The sequence below is a fragment of the Penicillium longicatenatum genome (assembly GCF_028827895.1).
Source record: "Penicillium longicatenatum strain IBT 33135 chromosome Unknown contig_2_segment0_segment0, whole genome shotgun sequence".
Taxonomy (NCBI): domain Eukaryota; kingdom Fungi; phylum Ascomycota; class Eurotiomycetes; order Eurotiales; family Aspergillaceae; genus Penicillium; species Penicillium longicatenatum.
Window position 1 is genome coordinate 4,182,286 of NW_026643120.1, and position 24,623 is coordinate 4,206,908.

Below are 24,623 nucleotides of genomic sequence, written 5' to 3' on the forward strand. Positions count from 1 at the left end.
TTGACCAATCCACCATCCGATATTGTTAAATGCTGCTCACCCATGCACCTTCTCATTCTGGGTGGACTGTTGCTTTTGCTTCTCTGTTGAGAACGACCTCTGTCCAAGGGAGTAATGGCTCAAGTGTGGTCAGGTCATCTATCGCGGGCTAGAAAGTTCCGCACGCATTGCGATCCGTTTTTCGCCGAACCATTTGGATGCCTGAGGTGGCTACTCTGCATTGGGAGCAACAGAATACCATTCTTTCTGTGTGCCCTGCCTTACATGTTCACCCAATCAGATGATAAACATGGATATGATATTCCATAGGTGCATTCTGTATCCTAGATTTGCACTGAATGGCTGGTTTGCATGTCGACATTCCGAACGGTACTATGGGGAAGGGGCTCCAGTCACAGTCCTTGCATGATTTGTTATGCTCGTCTTATTGCCCGAAAATGCTTGTTGGATTGCCATAGAAGTGTTGTCGAGGTTGGAATATTTCAGAAGATGACGGGTTTAAAAACAGAAGATATTCCTCCAGACATTCCAAGTCTTCATCTCTTGGACCTCACCTCCTTGTGCCCCCTTCCGTGTGTTGTCGCCGCATCCAAGACACCCGCATCCTGAGATGAAGCTTGATTGGCGTGCGACTTTGTTTCTCCTGGGAACCGTTAGGGCCCGGGAGATATCAGAGCTCGAACATCTTTACAGGGAGGGAACGACACCGGATACCGTGGAAATCGATGGCGTCCAGGTTCCGACACTCTCGCAAGCTTTGCCTCAAGGCCGTGAGATCAAGCGTGATGACTGGACCGCTGTCTGCACTTCCGCGACGGATGGCTACAACTGCGACCAAGCCTTTGATGGCAACAACAACACCTACTGGGAGAGCACCAGCAGTGAAACATCTCAAAATATCACTATCGATCTGGGAGCACAGGATTACGCCGTGAGTGGCTTGACTATGGTCCCCAGACAGGATCAGGCGGCTTCGTTCATTGAGCAACACAAAGTCTTCTTAAGTGTTGATAATACCACCTGGAACTTGGTTGCTTACGGAACTTGGTGGCCGGATCAAAGCCGAAAGATCTCTGCATTCCAACCGCAAAAGGCCCAGTATGTTCGACTGTCAGGCCCTGCTCCCAACGGAATCGCTATTGCAGACATTAAGGTATATGAAGGCGACTTCATTCCGCCTAACCCTTCTCTGGGGGCCTGGGGGCCTACGATCGATTTTCCTCTTGTTCCCGTTTCCGGTGCTGTTGACGCAAACTCTGGTGAGGTGGTCGCCTGGTCCTCCTGGGGCTACAATATCTTCACCGGTGGCAAAGGAAGCAAGACACAAACTGCAACCTGGAGCGGTGGGAACCAGTCAGTGACACGCCGCGCCATAACCAATACCAACCATGACATGTTCTGTCCGGGTATTTCGATGGACGAAGACGCAAAGTTTGTCGTGACTGGAGGAGCCGATGCCGTCCAGACCAGCATCTACAACACAACAGTTCGTAACTGGTTTGAGGGAGGATATATGAATATACCTCGTGGATACCACGCATCTTCCACCTTGTCTGATGGACGTATTTTCGTTATTGGAGGATCATTCTCGGGAAGTGCTGGTGGTAAGAACGGAGAAGTGTGGGATCGAGACACCGACGCTTGGACTATGCTTCCAAATGCATCGGTTTCGGCAATGCTCACCAATGATCGACGTATATACAGACAAGACGATCATGGCTGGCTATTTGCTTGGACCAATGGCTCCGTTTTCCAGGCTGGCCCCAGTAAACAAATGAACTGGTATGGCACTGCAGGGAATGGCTCCACTACCCCCGCCGGAGATCGGATTGGTGATGCGGATGCTATGTGTGGAAATGCGATCATGTTTGACCAGGGTCAAATCCTCACTTGTGGTGGTTCCCCGTTCTATGAGGATGCTCAGGCTACCAACAATGCCAACATCATCACTATTAACACCGACGACCAAAGCGCCTCCGTTCGAGAGAACGCCGGCGGTGGTATGAAATACATACGGACCTTCCACACCTCTGTCGTCCTTCCTGATGGCTCAGTGTTTGTTCATGGTGGCCAAGTTGTTGGACTTCCATTCAACGAGAGCCAGGCGCAGATGACTCCAGAGCTATTCATTCCTGATTCTCAAAATGAGAGCGGTGGTCGTTGGGTCGAGCAGCAGAGAAACTCAATTGTCCGCGTGTACCACAGCATCGCACTGTTGCTTAAAGATGGTACTGTCTTCACTGGCGGTGGTGGTCTATGCGGAGATTGCGAGGCCAATCATTTCGATGGCGAAATTTATACGCCCGCTTACCTGCTCAACTCTGATGGCTCACTCAAAGACCGTCCCGTGATCAAGACAGTGACAGGAGACCAATCAAAGCCTGGTGGCACTGTTGAGATCACCACCGATGGTCCGGTCGACACTCAGGCTTCTATCATCCGATATGGCTCTAACACGCACACCGTGAATACAGACCAGCGACGTATCGGGGTTCAATTGACGCAGACTGAGACAAATAAGTACACTTTCAAAATTCCTGCCGAGCCAGGAGTTGCTCAGCCTGGCTACTACATGCTCTTCGTCCTGAGGGATGGAACGCCTAGCCACTCGGTGAACGTTAAAGTGGCAGGTGCATGAATCAACAATGGATTTCTCTGCTTTTCATGTGAAGTTTCAACAACACCATGAGGGCTCTAGTTAATTTGGACTGGGCGGAAGAGGCAAATTCTTGAATTCTTGGTGCGTGTGGTGTGGTGTGGTGTACCTAGGACGAAAATTAATTAATTAATGCTTTAATCCTATCTATGCAATCATTGACTCTAAAGCAACGCATTCAATAGCCTTCAGTTTAACTACTGGTTGTTCCGAGTATATTGTGCCATAGAGTTTCTTATATAGTAGTTTACAGAAAATTTCCATGCCCAGTCTTTTTTTTACACTTGTAGTCGGAAAAAACGAAACCAACATAAACATAACAATGCCGAAGTGAAGTATACAAGTTCAATGATCGAGGTTGATTCATGCCTATATTAATGTCTTATAATGCAAGTGTCGTGCAATCCCTTGGAGATGGTACTCATCCATATCACCTCTCTTGTTTCCCATTCTGCCATTCCGAAAACTTACCCTACAGAAGGCTTTCAACTTGAAATTAAGGTGCCTAGGTTTAGCCATTAGAATCTCATATCGAGATGGTTAAATTTTCCATCTTGTCTCGGAGTTGAATCGAAATGTGGGTGAATCCGTAGGTTCGACACGTAAGTGAAATCATGCGTGTATTAGTTCGCGGAGTTTATCAAGAGATAGCGGTTTGATGAGGTAATCATTGACCCCAGCTTTGAGCGCAGCTTCTTGTATATCATTTGAAGCAACAGCCGTAATCGCGATGATCCACGATGACTGGAGGCCTTTCTCCCTTTCGTGTTCGCGTATCCTTGTGGTTGCCTCCAATCCATCCATCACAGGCATCGATATGTCTGCTCGTATTAGTAAACCGACCGTAGTGAAAGAGGCCCAAATTGATATCTGAAGCTTACCCATCAAAACAAAATCGTATGGTTGGTCGGCACTCTCATACTTTTCGAGAGCTATTAATCCATTGAGAGCTGTCTCGTAGCGGCATCCAATTTTTCGGATGAATGTGGACATGATCTGATACCACAAAGGTTAGGTCAAAGCAGCAAAGAATGATGTAGTGAAGATGTGTTGCGTATCCACGCACCTTGAGATTGATGGGATTGTCGTCCACAATGAGGACCTTTAGGGATTTCGATTGATCCTCGATCAGGGGAACAATAATGGGCTGATCGGCAAGATTAGTGGTCGCGAGTTCACATCCAAAGCTTTGTTGTATTATGGGTGGGGACATCAGAGCAAGATTCACGTCGGCTGGTGGAAGTCGCATATTGAAGATCTTCATAAATCTTTCCGCGGCATCATGGAGAGACTTGGGTCCAAATCTGTGGTAGTATGTGTGAGTTGATGTGGGCCCAACAGGGGAGGGGGTTCGACATACGGCTGCGACACGCGGATGAAATTTGCAGGTAGGTCATCTATTGCAGGCGATGTCTTTCCATCCAGAACGATGAAAAACTTCGAGACACTATCGCTTTCCGAAGCCGACAAGAGTCCCTCAGACAACATTTGATAGAGATCTGCTCCTTCGATAATCGCAACATCACCATGCTCCTGAAGGGGGGATTTCGCCGATGATAGGTCCCACCCTAATTTTGTCATATACACATCGAAAAGGGCATTCTGAATGGATAGTTTCCGTTTCGCATCGACGGTTAGAATCCCAGTCGGTATCTCATTCAAGTTCGGTTGGCCGTGTAATCCAATAAGGCATGCCCGGACCGGGGTTGGTGGAGTTGCCGGTTTTGGAAGTGATGAAACATTTGCTGCTCCAGCAGAATGGGGTGTTATGTTGTGTTTCACGGGTATGTAGATGTCAACTTGGGTGCCTGCACCCTGCTCGCTTCTGACGTCAATTTCACCGTCTAGGGACTTAACAAACTTCCGCACGATGCTGAGGCCAAGGCCAACTCCTGGCGAAAGGGAGTCTTCTTTCGCGAATGGAGAAAATAGCTGGTTCTTCAGGTATTCCCGTGAGATTCCACTGCCAGTATCCTTGACACACAGGTGGGCAAGAGAACAATCTTTGTCTGTTTCCAATGTCTTCCCAGACAATGTGACCTCTATTAAGCCTTCCTTAGTCCATTTCATTGCGTTACCGATAAGATTAAGCATAATGCCTCTCCATGCACCGGAGGCTGATCGCACAGTCCAGGTATCTGACTGCTCAACCCTTATGACCACGGAAACTTCATTGTTGCTGCTATTGAGTTGGTTCTCCGCATCGGTTCCGGATCCAGCTGCGATTGACCTATCCTTGAGGCTGTTGACAATCCGCGATTGTTTTTCATTGCAAAATAAAGTGGCCACTTCTTCGACTAATGCGGCCAGATCGAATTCGGAACATTGAATGGCTGTGTTGTTTTCAACCCTGCTATCGACCGATTTTTTTCCTGTCGCCAAATCGTTGATCCCGCAGTACTCCAATCTGCGATCATATCAGCTGAGTATTTTTAAGGTTATGAGAACGGCAAACTCACAGGTGATCTATAGTGTCTAGCAAGGCCAGGCCCGAAGTGTCTATCATCTTAACCATCTCATGCTGGGAGGGCTCCAGGTGCATTGTTTGTAGCAGCTCGGTACTTCCAAGTATACCATGCAATGGAGAGCGAAGTTCATGGTTGATGGATGATACAAAATCAAATTTTGATCTCTCGGTCGCTGTCCAATGCACCCGAGACACTTCAGAAATGATAGAGTCACCGAAAACTTTGAAATAATGGAGTTCCTCCATACCAAGAGGGCGGCTGGTTTCCTGTGTCCAGACTAGCGTCCCTGCTAGCCAATGCGATTTGTTCCAATCCCACAACGGGATGAAGAGGATTGACTTTGCTTCTGGTAGCTGCTGTGCAAGGTGGCGAGAGACCTTGTGCTGAATGGTATCCGACTCGCAGGATTCCTTGTCGAGGTCAAAAATGTGACCGCTCGGGAAATTTTGTATCAATGTACGCAGAAAATCTTCCGAAAGGGTGAGATCAGACCTTGAACTGGGAGAGTCAGTGGTCAAGCAGTCCAAAGGGCGACACAATCTCTCTTTGGTATCGAGAATCTTCTTGGCGGAGTGGTCAAGTAGCCAAGGTTGTGGACTGTTTATAGGCTCAGAGTCCCCCAAATCGGGAGAATCCACATTCACAAAATCATCGCCAAGGTCGCTGTACAGTGTTAGAAATAAAAAAAGAAAAAGAAAAAGTCAAACTCAAGGGAGGATACTAACAATTTTGAATCCCCTTGACGTGCATCGAGAAATGCTACGCCGTCCAGATCCATCGAGCCTCTAAGCAGGTCACTGGCGCGAGAAAATATTGCAGCCACACGTTCTGCAATGGGTACATCATCCAGCGCGTCCTCAGAGCCAAAATATTCGTTAGGGCCTAACAATTCTGCGGACTGCGGTGAGGCCGGATCAAGTGATGAGGGCTGGGTCGAAGGCCGTGTCATTTCTGAATCTTTGGTTTCTGAGAAAAGGGAAAATGTCCCCTCCTCTTTGGTCGCCAAAGACGATCGATCAATTGTTGACTTATTGTTGGAAAATTTACTTTGAGTCGATGTGTCTGGACAGTTTGAAATGATAGCGTTACTTGTAAAGTTCAGGTTATGGAAACTTAGCGTTTCCGGAGCGGCAAGTTGGTTGAGATGATCCGGGAGGTCAGACTGCGCATGGCCTTTGACAAAATTAGTCAATCCTTTCACCAGGTTGTCGGCCCGGTTGTGGTAATGGGCGACCCGAACATTCTCAAGATGCTGGGAGATGGCATCTGCGATCTCCTGAAGAGCAGCAACTTCCTCATCTCCAAAATGTGTGCGCGTTTTGTTGTCCACCACGCAGTATGAGCCAAGCACATATCCAGAGGGGCTATATAAGGGAACCTCGGCGTAGAAACGGAAGTATGGCCACTCAAGGACGTAGGGTCTGGCCTTGTAAAAATCCTCAATGGTAAAGTCGCGAATAATGTTTCGAGTTCGATTCGCAGTTATATTTTCCGTGTCCGTCACTCGTGAGGGGTCCTGCCCTGTGAAGAGACGTATGGCATGGGGGCATACACCCCATTCCAGATCTAGCGTCCGAACGCCCAGGTATATACCATCCTCTGGGAGATGATGATCTGCATTGCGCAAAGACACCGAGGCGGTTGCTTCTGCGATGAGATGTTGTTGTTCACCGTCAATGATAGAAACAAACGATCGATTGCAGCCAAAACGATAGACTCCGAGTTGCGTGAGTGCAGTGAGTGTAGAGTCGGGCGAGAGACGAGGGCTGCTGGTTGATTGTGGATCTTGCTCAAATGTACAATAGTATCTAAAACCGTTGGAAATGATGATCAGCGCGTGGCAGCGAGGTTAGATATGAGACAAATGTGCACCTCGCTAAATCCCGGATTCTGTCTTGCTCCGAGTCACATCTGGATTCCCGCGGGCATGCTGATCCAGCGTCTATTGCCATCGTTGTTTGGCATAAGACATCAACCACCGTGGCTCATGTGTTTGAGGGGTCCCCGATTTGGAAACCGGTTTTCTCCTTGAAAATTGATCGATCGATTATGATTGGTGGATCAGCCGTGCCCCTTGACTACCACTTTGGGTTTAGCACGTTGACGACAGCTGCCATTACCAATTGAGGCTGCATGCCAGATCGAGGCTGTGGGACATGCTGAATGTTGTGCGATCAAGGATCGAGTGATCTGGAGATAGTCATGTGGCCCGTTGTCATTCACGTGACTCGAGACGCGGCGTGACAGCGATAACGAAATCGCGGAAAAAGAATTAAGAAATTTTGAACACTGGAAATCTTCATTATACATGCGATCTTTGATGCCTATACAGTCTATACTAGTACATATTCCAAGGGCGACTGAGAGGTATGAAAACGAAAATTTGATATTCTTTCTGTAGACTGCTACCTTTGAAAACACCATGATTGAACAAGGAATTGAGTTGCAGGGCCATTGCATTTTAGGTCCCAAGTCGCACTTTTCAGCTTTACCCTCTTTGAATGAGGCCATAAGCCCCTGAAGATAAGCACTCTCATGCTTTCCATCCTCAATCTGCTGTCTCGTTTCCACAAATCTCCGTTCGAAGATTGATCAACTAGGTATTAAACCTCTGGCCGCATACACCACATCTGGTCAACCAGGTCAATACCTCCTTCAAAAGGACAAGTCCTTTCAAATATCTGCCACTAGGCTTTGGAAAAAAAGGAAAACCTTCAACATGATTTCTTATAAGGCATATGGTGTAAATGCTTCTATCGAATTGGATATCTCCAATTCCGTGCCAAATCTTTGCATCATCTTTATGAAATTGACTCTGATATATACTTGAATTCTCATAATAGACCCATACTTCAGTGTACCTAAATACAGCGCTTATTTAAATAGTCTGGAGATTCGAAGATTTTGGTAATCCCACGCATTCATATCATCGTATCGGCAAGGCGTTGAAGGTGTGATGAACTCCTTGAAAGGGAACAACGATGCCGTACGGTTCGGCTTCGCAAAGTATGCAATCGAATACCGCTCAGGGATAACAGCTTCCACGCCAGTCTTGACGGAAGGCGGGTATGTGACACGATGGCACGCAGCACGGAAAGTGTCGTTCGTGAGTCTCTGCATCGAGTCTCCGATGTTCAAAATAATCTCAGTCTTGTCTGCTGATTCAATTCCACGGAATACACCCGGATTTTGTTGATCTTCAACCTGCAACCCGCCAACTGAGTCCTGGAATAGCATAGTGATGCTGCCGAAGTCGGTGTGCTCTGCAATACGGGTTGCGGTACCATCAGCCAGTTCGGATGCAGGAACCTCTGGGTAGTGGAGAATACGGAATTCGTTTTCAGCTTTGTTGTGTAGGGACACCATTTGCTTTTCGTCGACACCGAGAGCCTTGGCAAGAGCAGCAAGGATCTCGAGCTCGAGCTTGAAGCATGTTTCGTAGAACTCTTCCATGAATTTGCGGAAGCCTGGGAGCTTTTCTTCGGGAACCCAGATGTTGTCTACGAGTTCGTCACCGGGCGATCCAAAATCGACTGTTTCCTGCATGGTTGTCAGTATATGGCGGTCAGGGTTATGCTGGATACAAAGATACCTTAATGTCACGAATAAACTTGCCCTGAGGAAGGCCTTTCTCATAGCCACTAATAGTCGAAATTGACTCCTGTCCAACGTAGCAGTATCCGCGGTTGGGGTTTGCCTTGGGAGGATGTTTTGCGATCATTTTGTCTTCGTAGGGAAGGGCGAAGAACTTGCGAGTCTGCAACATGTCAGCTTCGCTAAAATCGCTTTTCAACAAATTAGATTACAAGAGCTCACCCAGTCAAATAAATCATTGACAACCTGGTCGGGAAGACCATGGTTCTTCAGCTTGACCCCGCCTCGAGTCTTGAGACCATGAAGCAGCGCAGCGGAGATTTCTTCCCTCTGTTGGGGAGTTCCTTTCAACAGGGATAGATCAAGGGCTTCAGACATTTTGAGTGCGAAGATAGGAGATTACTTCTGCCGGATTTTTCTGAAAAATTGTTGTGTTAATAGCGATCCGGGGGGAGGTCTTGAGGCCCCTTTATAGACCGATTTGATGGGAATAGCATCATAACCTAAGGCGGGGTGCGCTTTTACTTCGACAAATGGTATCCAATGACGTGAGGTTCTTTTATCATTACTTTCCCCTGCAGTCCATCCTCCAAACACGATGCAAGATTTCTAAGCCGATTGTGTTCCTAAATGGTCAAAGTGGGTCCGATATCACCTTCCTTGACACCGGATCATCCAATCAGCGCTTCCGGCATTGCGGGCCTCAACTTGAGATGGGAAGTGATTGTATCAGTATGTCTTCATGAGATGAGAGTCATGGGATGTCTCCTATGCCAAGATCCCATGACTTCCTGTTTACACACTTTCGACAAAGCTAGGAAGTCAATGACACGGACGTTTTCAACAGCATAGCACGACAATGAGTAAGAAAAAAAACAAAGTTACCAGTTCTTATTCGGGTGGATATATTATATAATGAATGTGATCGAGGGCCCACTGTTCTATAGTTTACTATTCTTCTGGACATTGCTACCAGCGCTTCTCGCAATTGAAAATACGTGGACGTGGCAACCCGAGACTGCTGTGAGCCCTCGCATGAGGGAGCCCCTTTCATGTAGATGTGCATGCACAATCATATTGTTTTTTTTAGCCCCTATCTCCTACTCTTCACGCCAGACACTTCCATTTTCACTATCTCTCATTCGCGATGGCTATTTCCACAAATCCCGAGAATTGGTATCAAAACCAAGTGGTCTTTCTAACCGGCGCAATTGGAAGCCTCGGTGGATGTTTGTTATATAAATTTGCAGTCCAGCTATTAACAGCAAAAATAGTTGTCCTCTGCCCTATTTTGTCATTGAAGAAGAGTGTTGCTCTATGACCATTCACTATATGACTCTTCTTGTTATTTTATCACCTAAATTCGTGATGTCACACGAAGTGGCCCGTGCTATACACCGAAAATCTGCCAGCACATACTTCGTAGCGTAAACAACAATCAGACTTTAATGACTTTAACGTAGAATCCGCATGTGATATTGAGCAATTAGTCCAATTATCATTAATCATCGAGGATTCTAATATCAAAGACAGGGGGTGGCGATCACACCGTAATTGCTCAACAGCTCGGTATAGATACACTATAAACTTGACCACCTGGTGATATACAAGTAGAGCGGAGTAGGTAGGGATATTCCACCATCAGCCAGCCACTAATGGCACAGGCCGCCTCGAGCTCTGGTCAGTGGATACACTATATAGAGACTTTTTAGAGGCTTCGGGAGCGCAGTGCTGTTAGTCGCTGGCTAGTGGTGGAATATCCCAATATAGGCGTGCATGTCCATTCAAGACAGTCAAAGGCTTTCATTCCATTGCGGCATGGCTGTTGCTTTTAACAAAATTTGCTTTCGGGACAAACCCTCTTCTTGATTTCGATATTCCCAATTGACTTGATTAAAGGATAATTGGCTTAAGTTGGCCCCACTATCTATGGGAAAGCAGGGATTAATACAAAACACGAATCTCCATATATCAATTATTTATGGATTTGGGGAGCAAGAGACACAGTATCATTACATAATTAGGTCGAAATAGATTTTGCAACAATGGCAAGTGAAACACAGCAGCAGTGCACGCTTGCCTTCATGGTTGCGATTGCGTACTGGGCGTATTCCGAAGCCAACCGAACTTGGTACGCTATCTAACCGCAGATCTTGGGCGAGGTGCCCATGTATATCAATTTTATTTCTCCTAAAATTTCTTTTTACTGTAATTTCTATTTTGAGCATCTCTTTTAAGATCTCTCTTTAGGAGATTTACATGTCTCCAGCAAAGAGTATGGTTTTTTATTAACATCTGTTCACGCCGCGGTGCCAGTCGAACCTCGAGAATAATAGACTGGACAGACGAGGATATCGTCAATAACATCATCTAAGTCTCTTGACAAGCCTACCGAAGGCTCTTTGCCTTCACGCTCTTCCCCCCTTGGTGGTGTAATAAACTTGTCTTCCACTTTTCAAGATAAATAGAAGAGAAGCTACCCGTATGCCTAGACACATATTATTCTCCTAGTAGTAATATGTTACACAGGAATTATAAACAATAACACAAATAGCAACGCCTTCTCTCGGTATGCTCCCTGCATTGCCCCGGCAAAAATCCCTTATGCTCTCAGAATTCCTGGCCCCTAGCTAGCTAATTTTCGTTATATAAAGAACGCTACTCATCGTCCGTCCTTAAGTCTTCTTTCAAATCAAAAGTCTCAGTAAAGTGTTTAGACTACTTAACAGCCATAATGAAGCTCTCCCTGGCCCTTACGTCTCTCGGTCTCTGTATTGCGCCAGCGTTCGCAGAGCCAATCGGATGGGTATGGTATGTTTCCCCAATAAGAGGAAAAAAACTAACAGAATCAGATGATATTGACATCAGACGTGGAAACTTGGGCAGAGACTCCCGAGTCGCAGAAATGTATTGAAAACTGGGAGCAGTACGTCTCCCTTCATGCAGGTCCTCCGGATACCCCTACTAATTCCTAAAAGGAAAAATGCTTTGAGCGAGATTTACATCAAAGGAAATGTCACTGGTGCAACTATGGAGTGCTTCTTTTACAAGTATATTCTACCCATAATGAGTGATCCTCTTGTGCTCAACTGGCAAACTAACTTATCTCAGTGACAGCGAGAAAAACTGCACGGGTCCATCCACCGCCTTGGAAGAGGGGCTACATACGTTTCCAGGAAACTTTTATACCAGCAGCTTCCGGTGCTTGAACTCATGATTAGCTTGAGTCGGTTAGAGGGCCTTGTCATGAAGTATCTAAGTGAAGTAGTATTCTTGCATTTCTTCTCTATGGTATGCGGTTTATGTCTGTTTCTACCACCCTCGGGCTCTGGCATAGGGGTTTTCTCTATGGTTTTACATGTACTATACTGCGAATGCAAGAACCAAAACTACTACTTATTTTAAGATAGAGTATTTACTATATTCGGCATCCTAGATCTTCTGATTTTACCCAGCGAGGTAGAGCATGCCACTTGCACATTCCGGGCAGTTGCATCAATATCTTCCCTGGCCAGAAATAGAATAGATCTATCATAGTTCCACCCAAATGCCGCGACGACCAGAAGTGCAGCTTGATTTGAGCGTGAAATTAAAGTTTTATATCTTAGGAGGGCCTGCAGTAAATCGATTGTTGTACTTCGCTGCATAGTGGAGAGGTGTACAGTTTCTTGGTCGATCGATGGTTCAAAGACAGAAAGCGAGTATTCCTTCTCTGTGATATCCTCCAGCCCCGCACAGAGGTTACAATCCGCTCAGTGGGAACGAATCTGTCGTGGCTGGGCGGATCGAAAGGTACTTGCTCCTGCGTGAGTTTACGATACCGATCTACCGGATTCATCCTATCAAATAGGTAGGATTTCTGTTAGCCATCCTTCAGCAATTTCCAATGAGGAAAGGCTTATGCATGGGCTGATCGATTATGCAAGCATTATGCGGGTGCTGGGAAGCTAGTGTGCAATGACTGGATGATAGGATGTAATATCAACCGGTTCCAGCTTGCAGCTATGTTATCTGATATTATCCTAGCTTTTTCTACCGCCCACCGTGATACTGAATTTGGTTCGATTCACACCAGCAAAAATCAGCCTACAAGAGGGGATCAATTAACCTGATACTTGTTATTAGTTCGCGGAATTGACAAACCCTTTTCTCTTCTTTTCTTTTTCTAAAAAGGGAGGAATATATGAAAGAATCATGACCGAGATACTTCAAAGTTGCGAAGGCTGCCGGCAGAATTATCAATACCTTCAAAATTGGATTATATTACAGATACAGAGCTATCTCTAATACAGCAAGGGGGATGGTGTATATAGAATAAAGGGCGGTGCATCCAGCAATGCTCAAATATCCATGAATATCCATGAATAATCATATCCCTTTCGAAACCCCTACTCGAACGGGTGTTTGGTTCGAAGGTGGAGGTTGGTAACGACAGAAGGAGTAACGTGAGAAATTACCACGGCAACGTCGATGTGCCAAGAACCCACTGCCATTTAAGCCAAAATAAACAGCCCATGATCTATTATCCCTACTGGTAGATCAGATCTGTTGAGATTCAGGGGAAGACCCAATGGGAATTTTTGTTGTTCCCCGCTCATGGTCCCAATATTAACTACTATCCCTTGATGGCTCTCCTCCTTTGATTGGAAGCTTATCCCCACGTCTCTATGTGCTATCCAACCTCTATAGCCTTCGGAATGCTCGACCCGTAGCGTCCGTAATCTCCCGCCCGAGAGATCTTCGCAAGCCACTCCACTGAGATGCGAGGCATGTCGTATTATTGTGACTATCACCATCTTCTCTGCGAGTTATGGCTAGTGTTGGAATGCTGATCTGCAACATTAGTGAGTTCACTGGAGCATTATGAAAGTACTGTAATGAACCTCCACGGTATAAAGGCCGAGGTTCCCATAACGTATCTTGTTTAGATTCCTTTCCAACAACAAGAAAAGGCACAATGATGGTGAAGATCGCAACCTTCATATCCGCATTCCTCTCACTGGGCACCTTTGCCCTGACCGAGTCTATTCCCCAAACGGACTACGATGTTATTATTGTGGGAGGTGGTCCTGCAGGCCTCAGTGCCTTGAGTGGTGTATCGCGCGTGCGCAGAACTGCGCTGCTGATTGATAGCCAGCATTACCGCAATGACCCTACCAGGGAGATGCATGATGTCATCGGCAATGATGGTAAGTTAACCTTGGATAAAGTCTCATTCCATATTCTAAACGGTTCCAGGTACTCCACTCCCTGAGTTCCGCGGCGCGGCCCGTGAACAAATCAGTCGCTATCCTACAGCCCATTTCAGGAACTCTACTGTGCTGTCGGTCCAGTCGATTGGAGACGGTACGGTGTCAGCCTTCAATGTGAGCGATAACACCGGTAGTTCCTTTACCTCACGCAAGCTTGTCCTGGGTACCGGTCTGACCGATGTGCTTCCTGACACCCCCGGTATTAAGGAAGCTTGGGGAAAGGGGGTTTTCTGGTGCCCTTGGTGTGATGGCTATGGTAATATCATCTTCACCAGTATCTATATCTTTCACTAACCATAACTAGAGCATCGTGATCAACCCTTCGGGATCCTCACTGACGTTGCCGGTGTTCTCGATGATTTATTAGAGGTCAACACTCAATACTCCGACATCATTGCTTTCGTCAATGGCACCCAAACCGCTGAGGGAGAAGCCGCGGCCACGGCGAAAAATGATGGCTGGAAAGAGCAGCTGGAAGCATGGAATGTCAAAATTGACAACCGAACTATCACCCGCCTTGAACGCACCCAGGACGGTGGGGATCACCGCGATGAGGAAAATGATCTTCAGTTTGATAAGTTCCTGCTACACTTCAGCACCGGTGACCCCGTTGAGCGCGATGCGTTCATTATCGATGTGCCTACCGTTCAGCACTCGCAGCTGCCTTCCCAGATGAAACTGAAAATGACAGATCACAAAATCGACGTTGTTGCCAGTAGCATGCGCACAAGCCAGGCTGGTGTCTGGGCGGTGGGTGATTGCAACGGCGGCGGCGGCGCAACCAATGTTCCCCACGCCATGTTCACGGGCAAGAAGGCGGCCGTGTACTTGCATGTGGAGATGTCCAGAGAGGATTCTCATTCTAAGGTGTCCAAGCGGAGCGGGCTGTCCGAGACAGAGTTGGTGGAGGAGGCCACTCGCGCAATCGGTGATAAGCTTGAGCGTAAATGGGAGGAAATTCAGAAGCGAAGCAATATGGCCTAATTGGCGACTTGATCGGTTAGAGCTGACATTTTGGTATTCCGGAATTACCTTTCGTGTATGACTTCTGCGTCCTCACCTCCTGAGTAAAGGATCTGCAAAAGCTTAATCAGGACTTTTCTGGATGATTTCTTTGGAGCCTGGCAAACTGATTTCTGATACCTGTACGGAAGCCTATTTCATTAATTTCACGCTCCTTTTTTATTTTCTTTTAAATATTTGGCAGAGTGATTGTAAGCACAGCTCTTGCGCACATGTCCTGTTACCCCAGCCAAGTGGGCGCTTATCTGTGCAAAACTTAGTGTGCAAATCCGGCCTGCCCACAGACGCACTCAAAATACACAATGTTATGGCTCCGAGAAGGCGGAAATAATTAGCAGAATAATTTTGTTACCTGTATTCTTGAACAGTACGCTCTAATTTTGCGTTTGGCTAATAAGTACAGGTAGTAGTAGTGCTATGTAAGAACAACGCTACGAAGAATAACGGCAAACGAGACAACACAAAGCAGATTATTCAACTCGTACATGAACAGCTTTCCAAGGACATAAATTTATTTGACTCAGGTACAAACCAACATGTAAAAGCCACCCCCCGCTCATGGGGATACGAAAATTGGATACTCTAAGGGAAGGAGCAAATGAATTTTTCGTTGCTTTTCGCTTCTTCAGATACTCAGCAGCCCGCATCCAAGTTGTTTTAGCGAAATCCTGGGCCGGAAAATGCATCTAGAGCTGTAACTAGGGTTAAAGCAACGAGTGTAAAATTACGGAAGAATATTAAAGTAGCATACACGGCATATCTTTTAGCGGCACTCAACTTGGTGCGGCTCCGGCCAATGCGCTAAGGTATTGGCAGTGGAACCTAAGAAAAGAAAAGTAGGCTATAGGGAGGAAGCTGATTCCACTACCGACTGTACCATCGAAGATAGATATATTATACTGAAAACTTAGTTTTATCAATTTATAAGCATAATCTAAAAAGCGTGATCAAGATCACTTACGAAGGGACCGGGTGTTTAGCTGTCCATCTTGTTCTAATGAGAATTATCCATATAAAGTCTAATAAACTCATTTTTTTAATCTCAATGTAGGACTAGGGCTTTGTCTTTAGGTAATTGATCTCCTAAGCCTCAATCACGGCTTTGATGCCATTTCGAAAATTCTCAAAACCCTGCTCGGAAATTGCCAACATAGCTGCGTGATCAGCGATGCGACGGTCCGAGGCTTGAAGTGGATGGCATAGCTGAATGTTTGCCGAGCGAAGCATATAATTCTCCCTTTAATACGGCGTAACTCTCCAACCGTCTTGTTGTAGCACTTATAGAGCGCAGCGTAAAGTCTAGATATCTCTCCGGTGCGAGATGGTTGCTCAGAGCCCTCCTGGTCATTTTGAGTTAAGCTTTTGATTAGTGGCTGTTAAGCTTCATCTTGAAGCTGTCCATTGAGAATTTTCGCAGCGGACATCTATTTTGAAAGGTTAGCGCAGTATTGAAATAGCTTATTCCGTACTAACCAGAAATTGTTCGGTGTCTTAGTTTATTAGCGCCGAGAAAAGAGATTTAGTCCCCACGGTCTCCGATGACGTATATAAGGCACGCGTCTAAAGCTCATCCAACGATGCCAGTTATTCACGTTTGAGACTAGCCATTACTAAAGGTCGTAAAAGAAAAGATGCGCTGAACGTTCTATCAGTCACAGTATAGTCTTTATATCATTTTAAAATGTACTGGAATTAGATTCTCTTTACATACATCCCGGTCATTCAATTTATCTACGAGTTATTCAGCAGAGGGCACTCAACTTATCGCCGGTACCATTGAATTAGAATGCCGCATATTATTCTCATATAGTCCCAGCAGCCTCATTTAAATAACTAATGCATCGGCGATTGCAATCCCAGCTGGCCGCTGATACATTCAATATTGAACCCATCCTTTGGTTTCGTGCTAAAATGTGAAAGGTATAGAGGCAACATGCCGGCCTCATGTAAGTGCGGAGTATCAATCAACAAACTAAGCAAATTCTACCTAAATAACCTTAGCATACGCCTGAATTAAGCTTACAGGCCTCCATAGCTAATCAATCCTCCCCTCTTCTTGCCTGAGAATAATTTCAATATATTTAATGTACATTAGGCAAGCGCAAAGAAAAATAATAAGCTTATTTTACTAACATTATCCGAGCTATATATCCAAATAATAGAGAAAATGGCAAATATATCTTGACCCAAAAAACCCTGGCTACTAAAAAGGCCATTGAAAACTACAATGGGGGAGTTACTGGTGCTCTGCTAGTTGCAAAGCTGTGTATACAGCCCATAAGTCTTCAGAAACTGCATGAAAGAACATGGACAGCTCCGATCCATTTGATGGCGAGGGTGGTGATCGAACGATGGATGCATACAATCAACTCACTCCTGTGCTTATTAATACTCTCCGAGCCGCGCAGAATAAGGTACAGAAGCCTGCAAATCTGCATCCACGAGCTTGAATGGCTGATTATGTATACCAGGCCCCTCTATTCAAGACTGCCGGAGTTGCATACCCGGCCCAAGCCATGCTCAGCAACCTCTACAACGAAAAGAGCAGATTCGAAGATTCGATGCATGGGCAATTGTCCAGTAACCATTCCCTCATGGTGCAACTTTCAGTGGATAATATAGACACGTAGTTCAAGAAAACCTTGGACGCCTTCAGCTAGGGGACTTAGAGGATCGGGGTCTGCAAGGAATCGTCCAAGTTGCAAGCTTCAGCACCCGGAAAGTTTTTTTTCATAAGGCTGGTCAGTTATTTAATTTTCGATGAATGAACAGAATCACATACCATTCTTATTTCATCCCTTCACAATGTATGGATATGTCAAATCAGTTTATCACAAGCTGCACAGGTGAAGACATGTGCACGATTTCCATGCTGGTACATAGATCTGCAATGCAAGGTGATCAGGTCATGTGCTTCTTATGCTGCCTTAGTCTGATGGCAAAAGTCGCTTTAAAGAAAGTGATAATTAAATGTTTAAAATTAAGCTTGCACATTCCGCTTGTCGCAGGGGATATAGATGATGAGAGGACTAGAATAAAATACATTTCAAGGTACCCACTAGATAAGAAATGTGAGACATTCCATATACCAATTCACCGATCAACGGTAGGTAAGGATTTGAAATCAAGTACTGTAGTTCTGTCTGGGAGATTATGGATCTCAGTACCACCATTACTTCCAGCAAGTGTGGTCAAATTAAAGTACATCTTGCCCGACATATTGATTTCAATAGAGTTACGCATGTTAGGAATATATATCAGATATTTAAAAGATCCTAGGTAACTGCTGATTCATTGATTGGGAGGTAACTTAGGGACGCTGGCGAGCCAAGGTTGGTGGCATGGTGGAAAGTGGATATCTCTTCCTAAGGTTCCAAGCTGCTACCGCATGTGTCCGGTGCCATTCACCACGTTCCAAGATTAGTCCTATTCCAATTTTCTGTCATCACCCGACAGATAATCCAAGATAGACTGGGGTTTCATTTCCCTTGTGGATCTTGAGGTTTTGGAAGGATAAACAGACCGCCCAGGTAGCAGTATCCCACCTGAGCAGGTGCGACACCTTGCTGTGACCTAATCCAATCCTGGAGATCGAATATATACACATTCATAGCAAATGGCGGGGCAAAAAGAACTTCTTCTCGGATCGAGATGCAAAAGCAGGCAAAAATCTCCGATACGGGGAATCGAACCCCGCGCTTCGGCGTGAAAAGCCGACAGGTTAGCCACTACCCCATATCGGACCAAGGTTACATAATCATACAGTCAGGGTCACCAGAACCATGGGTGAGTTATCCCAACCAGCCGGGTTGTACATTACGAGGCACCGACCATTTGATGTCACAAGCAGGTTGTAAATAAAGAATTGATGGAACTGAAAAAAAACTGCGCAACTACAATTGAAGTAATATCGCTTGATGCAATAAATGAGCATGGTGAAACATCACCTGTGGGAGGAGGCTGAAAAGGATAGGCAAAAAAAATAAAAAAATTTGAAATAAGCTCCCACGCCGGGAATTGAACCCGGGCCGGCCCGGTGAAAGCGGGCAATCCTAACCACTAGACCACATGGGAAGATTATGGAAAAGATGATCAAATAATAATCTATATTCGCTTCTGTTTAAGACCGAGCCTAAAACATAGCTTTATCCATTTGGTACCTCCTCTTTTAACGTACAACATACATTTATAATCATTGCAAGAAATTCCTACCTACAATTTAAAATGGCCAGGGAATGAAATTGAATTGGCACTTCTTTTTTTGTCAACGTAGATTAAAATGTCAATATATATCTCGGCTCAAATGAGGCATAATCTCGCATGTTGGCTTGAATAAACCGAGGTCATATGCTCTTTGATACACACCTGCGAGTTCCTGTATCGTGTCGTATGCTCTGAAATAAAGATGCATGGCGCTATATCTGGTTAATGATATGTGTGCTTTTTTCACCACCTTCCTCTGGTTTTCCGCTCAGACTAGTAGTAATTGTCACACGCTTTGACCACTAGGCTTGGTCAGCCACACTAAAGTGTCAAACCACACTAAAGTGTCATTTTTTACCCTTTTAATCCCATTTCTCTACCAAAATACGTTAAATATGCCATCTGAACTCGAAATACGTTACCAGCAAGCCCTAGCTACCATATCCGACCAAAATGAGCCTAATATAACGGAATTAGCCCGGTCGTTCAGCCTTCCATATCGGTCGCTACTCCGTCGGTTCCACGCACGCGGAAAAGTTAAGACGAAAATATCACCACAACGAGCGCTGAATATGATGCAAGAAGCTGCTTTAATCCGATATATTAAGCAGCTTGATGATCTATGGGCGCCTTGTACGCTCCAAGAGATTGAACGTTGCGCAAATTCAATTTTAGCACGTTCTAACCAGCCTCCGGTTAGCAAGATGTGGTCTAGCCGATTCGTCCGACGTCTTCCAGAAGGCTTCTTTTGGATTAAACAGAAGCCTATAGATAAAAATAGGCTAGAATCAGAGGATATTTCACGTCTTATAACCTGGTTTAACCATGTTGGAGATTGGATTGAAGGTATTAGTCCCAAAAATATCTACAATTTCGACGAGACAGGGTTCCAATTAGGTCAAGGACGAGCTCAAAAGGTCGTGACGCGCTATCAATATAGCTCAGATAGGCTCTCTTCGACCGATCGGGGTCAAATTGTCACCTCAATTGAGTGTATTGCCGCGGATGGTTGGGTTATGGTCCCATATTTGATCTTCCAAGGTCGGACGCATATGGAGGACTGGTTCCGTGACAATCCAGCGCTTAATCAGCACTATAAAATCCAAGTCTCTCCAAACGGCTGGTCGTCTGATCTAATTGCCCTAGAATGGCTTCATCTGTTCCATGAAAACACGAAAAATCGCGTTGGGACCAATGGAAAACGCGTGCTTTTCTTCGACGGGCATGGATCCCACCTTACGTTTGAATTCCTCGATTTTTGCGAAAATCACCGAATTATCCCAATCAGCTTTCGACCCCATACCTCTCATTTTGCTCAACCTTTAGACCAAAAGCCATTTTTGAGTTTAAAACAATATTTTCGGAAGGAAAATACGCTTACAAACGCGTGGTTCCAGCCCGATTCAGCAAAGCGGGTATTCCTTCAAAATATCACTTCAATCCGACAGAAATCATTCCAACCACGAATTATTAAGAGCGCGTTTCGAGATACTGGAATTTGGCCTTTTAATCCTAATATTGTGATCGGACCAATACAAAAAAGATGGGATGAAAGGCATAAAAATGACCCAATTCTCGAGCTCTTAGGCCACACACCAGAACCACACTCTTCGCCTATTAATTCACCACCTCGAACAATTGAAAGGCTGAATTATGTGGGAAATAAGCTTGAAAAGCGTATTGGAAAAATATCGGACGAAATGAAAGATCAGACCGAAGAGCTTAATCGGTTGAAACGCGATTTCAAGCACTACCAGATAGGCCAAGTTATCAACACGGAGTATACCAATGAGCTTGAGAGGAAATTCCTCTCAATTCAAGCTCGTCAACGTCCAATTCAGACCAAAAGGTCTAGAAAGCAGCTATCAAGCCTTACTGCTTTAACACCTCTAGATGCCAACCGGCGAATTTGGAGACGTGACGAGGAGGAGAAAAGGTTGGACCATATGCGCATGCTCCGAGCCGCTGCAAAAGAATTGGTCCCAATTCCACAAAGATCGGACGAAAACGGAGAAATTGAGGATTCTGATAGCTGGGTCATTGGAGATGATGGAAAACCACTTTATACAATAGATACAGAAGGTGTGACGCTGGAAAAGCTCAAAAAGGGTAAAAAATGACACTTTAGTGTGGTTTGACACTTTAGTGTGGCTGACCAAGACGGGAGGCTTGGTCAGCACACCACTAGTGGTCAAAGCGTGTGACAATTATAGCCCGAACTTTAGCTGTTTAACCTTATTCTCTACTGGACTGAACTTGATAGTAGCAGCCAAAGCTGGTTCACCAAGAGCAACATACCAATACTATTGCTTTTAGCTTTAGACATTCCTGCCCCGCCTGCCCCTGTGGGATCCCATTTCAGTTCCTTAATCTCTCCCACTCACGATTTGAGATAGAAAGAAATAGGTAGGCGGCATTGATGACTATTACTAGCCAGAGTAGCAATATCGTCAGTAGGCGTTGATACGCAATATAGTTGCAAGACCGAAGTGTTCTCGAGAACAAAGTAAAAAACACTAGACTCTCTTTATAGCGGCATTATCATCATCATAATGATGTTTTCACAGTCCACATCCCCTGAGCGCCACATTCCAGGATAGCTCTTGGCGACCGTAGGGAAAGTCGTGATAAAACCATTTTATCACGTCTTTCTAAGGAATATTCTATGTAAGTTTACCCAAGCATCATATGACTTCAAGACCGTCGGGGGGAACGAAGCAAGAATTTCTTCTGGGTCTCCTACAATATCTCTCTTCAGGCGTAATATAATCTAGATTCCGCTGAATGAAGTTTCTGATAATGGTGTAGGTTTGTGGTCATTTTACGGAAGCCAGGCTCCCGCAAGGCAGCGCCTATGCACATAGCCCGAAACGCTTATCACCAACCGCTCAGTCATTTTCCTGATGCTGTTTGAAAAAACCCTGGCGCTTATCCTGTTTGTTATAATAAACATATGTTTTGATGAACAATATTTGATAGTGGTTTCATAGAAGTCATAAGCTTAGGGTGTTTGATTTGCCCTATTGAGAAGAAGAAAATGAATGACGTCATGCGTTAACGCATAAAGAAGAACTTGGTCATATAGCCATTGATCGTCTGCCGGACATAAGAACAGCCCGGGTGGTCTAGTGGTATGATTCGCGCTTAGGGCAGCAACTCCTAAGCACTCCTGCGCGAGGTCCCGTGTTCGATCCACGGCTCGGGCCTGTTATCTTTTTTTTTTTTTTTTTTTTTTTTTCAAATGCCTCGGGCAAATCAAGGAACCTTTCTTTTTACGCCTTAAAACTCCTTTAGATTGATTTCTCTGGTTAATTGGCCCGACGCAATGTGGTGCACGTCAATATGAAGGGGCTGCTGTGATGCTACGTCCGTGGCTTGATGTTGTTGGTCAGGCGGCCTCAGGGCCAGATTACCGGACGTGAACACTGTCCTTGAAATACGGCCTCCACTTCTTATAGTATATGTATCATCAATTAAAGTTAGTTGTAGCCATTATTTCGATAGGCGGAATTTTCATGCATGGGTCGAATTACAATTCTTCAAGTGCTGCTACTAACGCAAATAAGTCCCATTACTATCTAATCTCCAACATTAGATGCCATGTAGAAGTTCAGTAGGCAACATTCAACGCTGCGACCTGGTCATAACATGTCGTCATGATCTCCGTTTTCTCCATTAAAAATTCGCGGTCAGCTCATCATCCTTATTCCTCTTTCTTGTCTCAGCCCGCGACCTCTTTTCTCAGTTCCGCATCTTTCGATTCATAGTCAAATATCGGATCCTCTGGCAATTTTACTCCCCAATACTTCCCGGTCGCTCCGAAATGCGTGAATACGATGTACGTTTGATTAAGTTTTTGAATATACAAATCCGAAAGGGAGAAATCTTTGCATTTCCAAAATCTGAGTTAGTTCCCCATTTCAGCAAGTGAGCCCCCTGGAAGAAATGCCTGTACCGCAACATTCGCTTTGTGATGCCGCTGCAAGTACAAGCAAATGGAAGGACACTCCACTCTAGCTCTAAGTTCAATCCACCATATACTTCGGCCTACTTTGCGGTACCATAGATACAGCAGCAGAAGTGCTACAGGGTCTCTTCCCCGAAGTAGGTCTTCAAAACGGCCATGAATAGTGCGAATGAATATTTGACTTTCACCTGTTGTGACCTCATTATCTGGAAGACCCATAACTTGAGACACGGCATGGGCAGCATGGAAATACGGATTGTTTGTCGCGGTAGATGAGTCTTCGAGGAGACAGATTCCAGCCAAGGCACTTGGAACACCATCTGTACCCTTCCCCAACAAGGGTGCTTCCATACGAGCAAAGGTTGCCGCCATGACGCAAAAAAGACTGTCCGGTCGTAGCGGATTCACTATGTCCCACAGTGCCATTTTACTCTTGCTCATATGTATCCAGTCCAGGTTGGAGTTGTCGGATGGGTTTAAAGGCCACGATTCTTCGGGTGTATATGCTTCAGGGGATGAAACGGACAAGATAGCCAAAGCAGCCGCAGTGCCCCAGATTGCATCCTTGTCTTCTGCTTTGATCGGTTTTCTTAATCGCCTGTTGAGAAGAGCTGTGCTTTGAGACCAGTGATAGCACTCTTCTAGACTGTGACGATTGCCCAAGGAGTTATGCAGATGGCGGTCATATGTGAGTGCCACAGCTAGAGAGGCGTGCATTAAGAAAGGGTGCTGCAAGAGACTTGTTAATTGGGCTCAGCTCATAAGATATAATATGGCGTTGAAAATATCATAAAGTACGAGATTAATGCAATAATACTTACAGTGAAGGCTAGTCTCAGGAGCTTGCGATTAACGTATTTCATACTAGGATCATCCGGGGTAGTAAGACTTCGACCGAGATACCGAGTGATGAAGTCTTGACACTTTGCGTTCAATTGATATGATGTGATTTCATCAGAAGTCCAGACAGCACTGCAGACAGGAGGCAGAAGCTGTGCTCTCCGTCGAACTGTCAATGGCCTCCCTGAGTCAGCGGCGACGGGCTGTAGGTCGGGAATATTCGACGCGAAGTTGCATAATACCCCAAATGAACTACATCTCTTGCAATTCGGTTTGCTTTCGTCGCACTGATAGGCCAAGAAGATTTACTCAGTCAAGCACTAGTCAGAAAGTCGAGGGTTACTCACCTTGAGTTTTCTGAGCTTGCAATTTCGGCAGCCAAATCTTGACCTCCGCGGAGCCTTACACTCCCGGGCCTGAGCCTCTCTTTGGAAAATCGAGGCCATGTTTGGTTAAGTTCCCAGTACTTTACGCAGCTTGCCTATGAGGGATTTTCTGAGCTCGAAGTAGATTCCGTGTCTAGTAGCAGGAGGCGGAACACATCGTCATATGTGCCCATACGCTAGACTACTTCTGGAAACATACATTCTGCGCTAACTGTTTGTCGGATGCAAAGACTT

At 45.5% G+C, this 24,623-nt stretch overlaps 6 protein-coding genes across 6 annotated transcripts; 3 read left to right on the plus strand and 3 right to left on the minus strand.

Annotated features, from left to right (window-relative positions):
* Window positions 1–610: 610 nt before the first annotated feature.
* Window positions 611–2,638, plus strand: N7484_004079 (uncharacterized protein; the record flags this gene model as incomplete). Its single annotated transcript, XM_057114499.1, has 1 exon — window positions 611–2,638. One exon carries the CDS (start codon window positions 611–613, stop codon window positions 2,636–2,638), a length of 2,028 nt encoding a protein of 675 aa, XP_056974639.1.
* Window positions 2,639–3,268: 630 nt separating this feature from the next.
* Window positions 3,269–7,076, minus strand: N7484_004080 (hybrid sensor histidine kinase/response regulator; the record flags this gene model as incomplete). The annotated part of the gene is made up of 6 exons (XM_057114500.1): window positions 3,269–3,652; window positions 3,723–3,960; window positions 4,017–5,063; window positions 5,116–5,787; window positions 5,850–6,932; window positions 6,997–7,076. 6 exons carry the CDS (start codon window positions 7,074–7,076, stop codon window positions 3,269–3,271), a joined length of 3,504 nt encoding a protein of 1,167 aa, XP_056974640.1.
* Window positions 7,077–7,998: 922 nt separating this feature from the next.
* Window positions 7,999–9,096, minus strand: N7484_004081 (isopenicillin N synthase family dioxygenase; the record flags this gene model as incomplete). The annotated part of the gene is made up of 3 exons (XM_057114501.1): window positions 7,999–8,664; window positions 8,717–8,881; window positions 8,941–9,096. The coding sequence occupies 3 exons, from the start codon at window positions 9,094–9,096 to the stop codon at window positions 7,999–8,001; spliced, it is 987 nt and encodes a 328-aa protein (XP_056974641.1).
* A 2,356-nt stretch (window positions 9,097–11,452) lies between these two features.
* N7484_004082 (uncharacterized protein) lies at window positions 11,453–11,693 on the plus strand (the record flags this gene model as incomplete). Its single annotated transcript, XM_057114502.1, has 2 exons — window positions 11,453–11,524; window positions 11,565–11,693. The coding sequence occupies 2 exons, from the start codon at window positions 11,453–11,455 to the stop codon at window positions 11,691–11,693; spliced, it is 201 nt and encodes a 66-aa protein (XP_056974642.1).
* A 1,982-nt stretch (window positions 11,694–13,675) lies between these two features.
* N7484_004083 (NAD(P)/FAD-dependent oxidoreductase) lies at window positions 13,676–14,954 on the plus strand (the record flags this gene model as incomplete). The annotated part of the gene is made up of 3 exons (XM_057114503.1): window positions 13,676–13,907; window positions 13,957–14,226; window positions 14,275–14,954. 3 exons carry the CDS (start codon window positions 13,676–13,678, stop codon window positions 14,952–14,954), a joined length of 1,182 nt encoding a protein of 393 aa, XP_056974643.1.
* Window positions 14,955–23,103: 8,149 nt separating this feature from the next.
* Window positions 23,104–24,449, minus strand: N7484_004084 (Zn(II)2Cys6 transcription factor domain-containing protein; the record flags this gene model as incomplete). The annotated part of the gene is made up of 3 exons (XM_057114504.1): window positions 23,104–23,892; window positions 23,985–24,290; window positions 24,351–24,449. The coding sequence occupies 3 exons, from the start codon at window positions 24,447–24,449 to the stop codon at window positions 23,104–23,106; spliced, it is 1,194 nt and encodes a 397-aa protein (XP_056974644.1).
* Window positions 24,450–24,623: the final 174 nt, after the last annotated feature.